Source organism: Cylas formicarius, unplaced genomic scaffold, assembly GCF_029955315.1.
Source record: "Cylas formicarius isolate icCylForm1 unplaced genomic scaffold, icCylForm1.1 PGA_scaffold_10__41_contigs__length_53128322, whole genome shotgun sequence".
In the NCBI taxonomy this organism is placed as follows: domain Eukaryota; kingdom Metazoa; phylum Arthropoda; class Insecta; order Coleoptera; family Brentidae; genus Cylas; species Cylas formicarius.
Window position 1 is genome coordinate 37,306,331 of NW_026844214.1, and position 8,895 is coordinate 37,315,225.

General features: G+C 32.7%; 2 protein-coding genes across 3 annotated transcripts; both read left to right on the forward strand.

The window, feature by feature from the left end:
• The first annotated feature begins 20 nt into the window (after positions 1–20).
• LOC132707995 (condensin complex subunit 2) lies at positions 21–7,095 on the forward strand. 2 transcript variants are annotated; one of them, XM_060680057.1, is made up of 11 exons: positions 21–794; positions 851–1,061; positions 1,120–1,369; positions 1,438–1,590; positions 2,300–2,433; positions 3,851–4,072; positions 4,122–4,272; positions 4,492–4,681; positions 6,039–6,149; positions 6,266–6,367; positions 6,802–7,095. In XM_060680057.1, the coding sequence occupies exons 1-11, from the start codon at positions 498–500 to the stop codon at positions 6,997–6,999; spliced, it is 2,019 nt and encodes a 672-aa protein (XP_060536040.1). In that variant the 5' UTR covers positions 21–497; the 3' UTR covers positions 7,000–7,095. The 2 variants fall into 2 exon arrangements, with proteins under 2 accessions (XP_060536040.1, XP_060536041.1); XM_060680058.1 differs by lacking the exons at positions 6,266–6,367; positions 6,802–7,095 and having other exon boundaries at positions 4,492–4,685; positions 6,039–6,151.
• Positions 7,096–8,127: 1,032 nt separating this feature from the next.
• On the forward strand, positions 8,128–8,681 carry LOC132707997 (H/ACA ribonucleoprotein complex subunit 3). Its single transcript, XM_060680062.1, has 2 exons — positions 8,128–8,284; positions 8,368–8,681. Exon 2 carries the CDS (start codon positions 8,375–8,377, stop codon positions 8,567–8,569), a length of 195 nt encoding a protein of 64 aa, XP_060536045.1. The 5' UTR covers positions 8,128–8,284; positions 8,368–8,374; the 3' UTR covers positions 8,570–8,681.
• Positions 8,682–8,895: the final 214 nt, after the last annotated feature.

Sequence of the window (8,895 nt, forward strand, 5' to 3'; positions counted from 1 at the left end):
AATTTAAGGGAGTTGCATCTCCACCTGGATTCACTATAGCATCATTTAACTTTTTCCTTTAAATTTTAAATTAGTGTTAATATTAATGGATACTTGCATGAATCCACTACTAAAAAGGAAGCAAACAAGAGCAGGCATGCAAGATGTAACAAAACAACTTATGAAAATTGGAACTGTTATTCGTGGAGTAAAGGAACACAAAAAAATATCAAAAGAAGAGAAAAAATACAAAAGTGCAATTTAATCCTTTACAATGGCCGATTATCCTGGCAAATTTGGCAAATAGCAGTAATTCATTATTTAAATACATTTATATGGCTGAACGATTCCAGCTATTTGGCCAAGAAAGAAGAAAGACTTGATTTACGATTGATACAAATCCTTTTAAACAGAACTTACATATATGTTATCTATGGTTAACGGTTTCGGTTTTTGTATTTGGGAGTTTTTCTTATTTTGGAAGTGTTTTACTTTGAGTGTTCATAAATTGAGCCACTATGCGTAACACCTCAACTCCTTTGAGGCAAGTGTGCTTACAAAATAGATTAAATAGTAATGGGCGACGAAGTATGAATTCCTCGCGCACGGTAAAACAGTTGAATCAACAACAAACCCCTGTGCTTCTGGAAAATACTGATGATGAATTGGAACGAGCGGAACGTAGAAGATCAGTGGCTTTACGCAAATCAATAACAAATTTACCGTCTTCCTCATTAAATGATAGCTTTCAACAGTTTAGTGAGGATGACATGAAATACCAGATCCAATTTTGTACTAAACTTTATAATGAAAATGTAAGTTATCATTGAAGAGTTACCTTTCTCCACTTTAAATATCGCATTTTTCACAGAGGATTAATCCAAAAAATGTTTGGGGTTTACAAATTATTGACGCTCTCAAACATATGGTTAAGATCGATGTACAGACAGATTTACTCCGGGTTGTAGGGTCTTCACTTGAAGTTGCCGGAAAGGTATATGCTGTTAGAGTGGACAGTTTATATGAGCAAGGGATGAGAATGGCTAGTAACTTGGCTCGTCAATTTAAACAGAACACGGAAGGTAGGTATTCTAACAATTTTGTTATGAATTGTCTTTATAAAAAGATTATACTTTTCAGATGCCACAAATGATGTAAGTACTGGTGAAGGTGAAGTGTTAGATCATGTCCGAAAGAAAAGGGCCAAACCAAAATTTTTCTTGAATGGCAAAAAAAAAGTTACTGTTAACAGTGAAAATTGGCAAGATTCCTTACTCAAATTGGAATCTTGTGTTTTCTCAGCTAGAACCGATCCTAATCTTAGCGCCATTGAGAATTTATTTACTAATACACTAAAAATGGATTCCTCATGTTTGAAGTTCATGCCACTGTAAGTTGGTAAAATATTTAATTTTATTTATTTGGTGTCCATTTTCAATAAACAAATATTTTTTTAAGGAGTACAGATAAGTCGTGGATCACAAATGGTGATTGCTTAATCACCAAGCAAAAAAAGTATTCCTTTAAGGCACCGAAATTGGATAATTTCCGTCTGTGCATACCATTTAAAGACTTCACTTTGGATGAGTGGAATGTGGATGACAAGAAAGAGTAAGAAAGTCGCCATTATTATAATCATTAATTGATATAGACCAGACTATATTGAATGAGGACCATTAGCAATTAAAGTTCTGATACCAACTAGATCAAAAATTGCAAATCTCCAGATTAAAAAATTATTATTTGTTCTATAAAACCCAGTTTACTTATTTTTTTTGTTCATAGTTTTTGTGATCCCAGTGCATGCATTACTTGGAGATTAAATATTGTACCTAGTATTCTAAAAAAATAATTTCAATTTTTTTTATAAAATGGTTGTGGTACCACTGGATGTTTTGGCTGGAGAAAATTATGTCCTAATAAGACAAGTAATAAGGTTTGTTATGGTAATTATTGATTTGGAACAAGTAACTCGAGTTTGTCCTCGAACGTAATAATATGATATGCTAAACATGTGAAACATTCGACCCTGGCAATAATAAGTTTTAAATACAGTAACACAATGAATGTTATTTCTAAGATTCTTTAAATTAGGAAAAATACCTCTTTTTACAAGCATTTTATAAAGAACCAATTAACTTATACTTGGTGACACAATTAGCGTCACACTTTTTTTTAAATTAAAATTTCTATTTGCGATAACTTTTGAATGGGTGCAATTGATTTAAAATATGCTGTGTATGGAGAGATGGTGCGAGCAGAGCGATGATTAGATTTTGGCAGAAAATGCTTTCGATTAAATTTGTGGTGTTTATTGTAGGTTGAGCGATGTTGCCATGGATTCAGCAGATCAACTGATTTTTGATGATAATGGAATTCCTATTCACCAAATGGACGGATCTCTACATCATGTCTTTGAGGAACCAGGAGTGGGTGATGATGATGATGATGATTGTATGTTGCAACACATTAAATAAGTTATTATTGTTAAATTCAACAGTTTCACAATTCAACCTCTACAGGGTGGTCTGAATTATAATGGAGACACTTTAATAGCAGATAAACAAAAGTTCATATAAACTTATGTCCTAAAATGTTCCATTTCGGAGATACAGACATGGTGTTGAAATATTGTTAAAAAAATCAGTTTATCCTATTTTATATTTTGCATTTAAAGCTGGTAGGTATTATCATAATTATTTTCAAATTAATTATCTAATTAGTCCACGGCCGTAGCCATCTTCCTTTCTTTAATCGGGTTCTCCATTTGGACCTATCTTCCCATGATCCTTCTCCCAATTGTCTTCCTTGCATTGACTCTTCTATTTCATCTCTACATGATCTTCCTTCCACCCTTCTCTTCTTCTTCCAATCGGGCTCCATTCCGTCACATTGTTCATACATGTGTTCCTCGCTCTTCTAACATGTCCGTACGATAGGAGTCTTTTGGTTTCTAAGTGGTGTATTACATCGTTTTGTACGCCCATTCTTCTTTTGATTTCTAGGATTTTCCTTTTATTGTTTTTATTTATTACCCATACCTCTCCTGCATATGTCATTATACTCTTTACAATTGTATCGTATATTAACGTTTTCGTTTTTTTCTTGAGGTTCTTGACCCATATAACCGAATGGAGTTGTCTGCCCAAGCCTAGCTTATTCTTGATTTCTTCCTTTGTAGTAGCATTTTTAGAGAGTGTAAATCCCAAGTATTTGAAGGTGTTGGTTCCTTTTATTTCAATGGTGTCCTCTATTGGTAAATTGAGTTATTATTATAATTTCTAGAATTGTTATGTAAATAAAAGACAATTTAAATAGCCCCCGCATATCTTAATTTAATTTGCAAATATTAGATGCACATGCAAACAAATTTTTTTTCTGAAAAATTGTTTTAGTGATAAACCATTGTCGTGCCACTTGTTCTATCGGCGTTACGAACGCCACTGGTTACACGAAAACAAGTGTATGTATGCTATAAATTTGTTTTTAAGTGGCAATAATACTAAGTTTGTAAACAAAATTTAAAAGATTTAAAAAAAATTTTCGCAATATTTCAACACACCTCATTCTCCATAAGGAGTGTTTTTTTACATAATTTACATAAACTTTTTGACTTATTTTTATTGACTGGATAGGCCGTTAAAGTTTCCCTATTATAATTCGGACTACCCTATAGCATTTCTTATGGATTAAGTGATATAATGTCCACCCGTTACCCATTTGACTGAGGGCAATTAACATAATTTTCGCTCTATTTCTACAATTTAAGTTCCACACTTTTCTTCTTAAGTCCTCGAATATTAATTTATAGAATACTTACCTTAAGTAAAATTCTTTTAATATACATTACAGTGAATTTTCATTTATGTAGTGCACAATGTAGAGGAAGTAAATGCTGTGCCCAATTTTCGTGAAGACGTTGAGTATATAGTTGATTTAAGACCTACCAACCAATATAGTTCTTCAATCGAAAGATCTGAGTGCCCAATGAACAGTTTGGTTCAAACAATGTTTGGAAGAATGGAAGATATTTGGGCGGGACCCAGCCATTGGAAATTAAAATTTATAAAATCCAGCACATCCATGTATACTGGTAAGACAAAAATCTATTTGGTTGAATTATTGAAACAGTTGTTTTTTAGGTCGAGTTGAACACCAAGCACCAATTGAACGAAAGAAGCGCAAAAAACAAGACTGGCAACCACACGATTTGGAGCAGTTCATTAATGCACCTGCATATGATACTAGTCAGAAGGCGGTCCAAAGAAATGTAAAATTAGTAGATAGAAGCAAGTAAGGAACTCACTATAAATTAGTAAAGAATTGACATCAAGGGTTTGGATTGGTTGGCTAACGAAAAATTTCAAAATGTTAATTATATTAATTGTAGTTCATTATAATTAAATATTATTATCAGGTATGTGTAATCAATTATTCTATTGTTGCTTTCAAACATTTTAAAATGCAAGTGGCATAACTTTAATGATTATAAAAATAGTTTATATTTTTTAGACTTTGTGTCCCGCTGCCTGATCCAACAGCATATCCTAGATTCAAACAGAATTTAGATTATTTGATGACGAATACTATAAGGAAAATAAAATTGTCGCAAAAATCGAGTGAATCTGAATTGGTGGATTGCGATGTTTCAGCCTACAAGTATGACAATCCTACCGATGTAAATTATTTGCCCCAGCATGACGTAAGTATGTATTTTGTTATGTTGGATGCGATCATGTTAAATCATTCAATAATTAGAACTTTATTGCTCAATTATTTGTCACTTAGCAAGTTAAAAAAATCCACGTATTTTTGATTATAACCAGCAAGAATCGAAAAGCAATTTGAGAATGACCAACGTACTACAAAACAATATCAAATAACAAAACTGTGAGTGAAGGGAAGGAAGGATATATATATATATATATATATATATATATATATATATATATATATATATATATATATATATATATATATATATATATATATATATATATATATATATATATATATTCTCACGTATTGATTCACGGATGGAAAAATGTGATGACACTATATTCCGGGATATCATCCGTTCGCTCGTTGAACTCCGACTGGAATCCTGCATCCGACTGGAATCCTGCAAATCTTGCATCCGACTGGAATCCTGCAGACGTTTCGCCAAAATCTCACTTGGCATCTTCAATGCTCGCGCTCCGAAAACACTTCGAACACTGGATTCCAGGCAGGATTCCAGTCGGATGCAGGATTCCAGTCGGATGCAGGATTCCAGTCGGAGTTCAACGAGCGAACGGATGATATCCCGGAATATAGTGTCATCATATATATATATATATATATATATATATATATATATATATATATATATATATATAATTAAAATCCAGAAAAATATTCGCATACTTACATCATACAAGTTCCTTTTTTTTAAAAGGAACTCCATTTTTTAAAATCAATTTTCGCATTCTGTTTCAAATTTGACGCATAATTCATGTAGGATATCTGTTATTTTTTATGAGCAAAATAATAAAAAGGCGTAAGTCGCTTGTACCAGTAAAATTATTAAATTCTTATTATTATATTTCTGTCAGTAAAGCAAATTAATATGGCGCATCTAACTGAAACTCAGATGATTGAAATTTGTAAATTGCTTAACGCAAAATGTCGAAAAAGTAAAATTGAGAGAAAATTTATAGAAATAGGGTATGTAAAAAATCATGTAAGGTCAGATCGTTCAAAAACTAATGAGAACACAATAAAAATTTTATTAGAAGTCGAGGATAATGAACAGTTTTGCAGGTATTAAAAAGAGAAAAGTATCATCTGTACAAGATGATATTGGTACAGGAGGTGAATGAAACAAATTACAAACTTCTTGAGTTCTCATTTGGACTTCATATCCAATATATATTACAATTTGAATTCTCTCTCAAGCGATTTACACACAAGGTATGCTACATGAACTTTGCGTGAAGTTTCACGCAGGATTCTAAAATAGGTTTAAGACAATGGTGTTCCATTAAAAACAAGGATACAACATATTACATTTATTTCAGGATGATCTTGACGATATTAATAATGATCATGGCTTTGAAGAATTGTTTACAACTCCTGAGGCGGCTCCCGTTGGTTTGTTTGGTGACAATCTGGTGGATGTTCCTGAAATGGTAATATTTTAAAGATTAGTTACTGAATAATTTTCCACCATGTTGTATTATGTAAACAATTACCAATAAACCCACTCTAACAGCCTAAATAAATATAGCTCCAATGTTAATCACAGGTCAACCCTTTGTATGTGCCTTATGCGCAAAAAGCGAAGAAAATGGACATGAAAAAGTTGAAAGTAGCCATCTGGAAAGTACTGACGAAAGGAAAAACTGATGTAAGTTTCAGCTATATATTGTCGCTACGATATGTACTAAGAACCAACTAAATTGACAACCGATTTTGTTTTTTTGCAATGTTTTTCAGATTTTTAAGAGATTTCTGCAACCATTTATGATATTAGTGCGTGTGTGTATAAGATAGGCCAAAAGAATTGAATATTTGAACTTGTATATTTTGAGTATACTTTTATGGCCCCGGCTATATATAGTTATTAGATTTTATAGAGGCTGTGAATATGGTAAAATTTATAAACCATCAAGACATGCGCATGTCATGCGCCTAAATTTTATGACTCAGTGCGCATATTGAAGGTTTTTTTTTTTGTTTCAAAAGTGCCTGTTTTATCAACGTAGGTAAAACCCCTATATATCTAGTACCTGTATGGTCAGAATGGTCAATCTTTAATTTATTTTGTTTATTTTTTTCAAGGAAATATCGGTAGAGCAAAAAATAATTCCAATGCAATTTTCGGATCTGTACAAGCAATTGCAGAACACACTGCCAGAGAAAATGTTATCGGAGCTGAGCTGTCATCTGGCCTTTGTCTCCATTTTGGATTTAAGTAACCAGTTGTTTTTGAAATTGAACCAGAGTGATACTACCGATTTTGAAATTTGTAAAGCCTGAATTAAATTATAAATTTAAATACCATTAAACTTTATTTCATTGATTGTATGTTTTAATGTTCAGACAGATGTTACGGAGTCAACCCCTTAAAAAAAAACATATTACAGGTTATGGAGGTCCCAATTGCAAGTTTGGTTTGAAGAAATTCGAGAGTCACAGGAATTACCTATAAATTACCCAATATATATCTACTATATTAACATCATTTTGTAGCATGTACCCTATTATACTCTTAAACTTAAGGAGGAATTGGTTAAAAATATTACAGCACTTTTGTTATGTATTATAATTTCAGGTCATTACAGAGAGAGGTGATTTTAAATAAATATTTTGAGTAGGTGTAATAGACTTGATACAATTGGGTTCAATAAGGTCTAAAAATGGCAGTACTTGGTTCATAATAACCAAAATACACGTTTCTGACGTTAAAAAATGTTGAGAAGCTGCATGCAATATACGCACAAGCGGGTCATTTCAAAACTCTGATTCAACCAACAAAGCATGACGTTTCAAACTAGCTTGCCTATGCCAATAATACAGAAACTTATGTAGCAATTATGAAAAAAAAGTTTCATTCGACATGCGCATGCGCTAGATTTAAAATTCCGTTTTAACCAACGACCTTTCTTTTCGAATTGGGTGAATAATTTATGTTAGCTATTTGAGTGAAAATTGAACCTAACGAATCTTATCCCAATTCAATTCAATTATGCGATTCACAAATTTCTATTGAGCATGAGTGCTGGGATCATTAGGCCATTGCCGACTTCTGTCAAGGATTTTCGCTTTTGGTGTTTCACCAACAAGTAAAAAGAATAAATATAACCAATTTTTGAGTGATTTTGAAAAAAATCAGATGCCCCCGCGAACCATCCGGCCCATTTGAGTTTCATACCGGCGTGAACGGTCAAAACAGCCGGCCCGGCAGTATTGAAACACTTAAAAACGATCACCAAATACTTCCGAAAGAGAATCACATGAAAAAAGACCAATATCAAGGTTTTTTGGACCAATACAACGGATTCTGCAGGATGCGAGCGGAGGTTAAACCGCCTTGTTCAATGCTTCACCACAGAATCCCAATCTCTTATCACTAAGACATACCCTTCTTACTTCTTACCATAAGTTAGCTTTTTCCAGACGGTTGCCCAAAGGCCGCAGAGGAAGAATTTAAGTTGGGATATTAATATAACCTTAATCGTTAATCCTATCCAACGCTTCGGACCACGCAAGAATAATAGGGTTTCTAATTTTTGAGTATAGTTTTTATTAAAATATTGAAAATGTAAGTTTAAATTGACTCTCACTTTGTTATCGTCATGCAATAGTAGTGTATGATTATGGTGATTATAGCATAAATTGTTTTAGTATCATTATGTATCTCATGTATTATGTGGACGATTCTGGAAGTAGGATTTACACATTAAAGAAAACAGATCCAAACGGACATTTGACTCACTCAGCACATCCTGCCAGATTTTCTCCAGAGGATAAATATTCGAAGCAAAGAATAATTATCAAAAGTCGTTATGGCATACTTAAAACTCAAACTCCTGATCCTGTATACTGATAAATGTTTTTTGTTTCTTTGTATCTTTGAACTGACCCTCAAAAGAGAAGGTTGACATTCAATTGGAAATAAAACATATAGTGGAACTGAAGTGAGACTTGGAACTTAATCTTTATCTCGTTTTTAGCGCTGGAGAAGCCAGGTCCTCATTGGAATATTAGATATCTTACACTAGTACACTGTTACAGTGTCATAATGGCATGCTTTATATCATATGTGCATTTTGCATAAAAAGTTCTTTATGGTTATACAGCATCTTATGTATCAGTATCAGCATATGCAATGTCTTATAGAACAGTTATTTATCTATGATTATAAAGAATCTT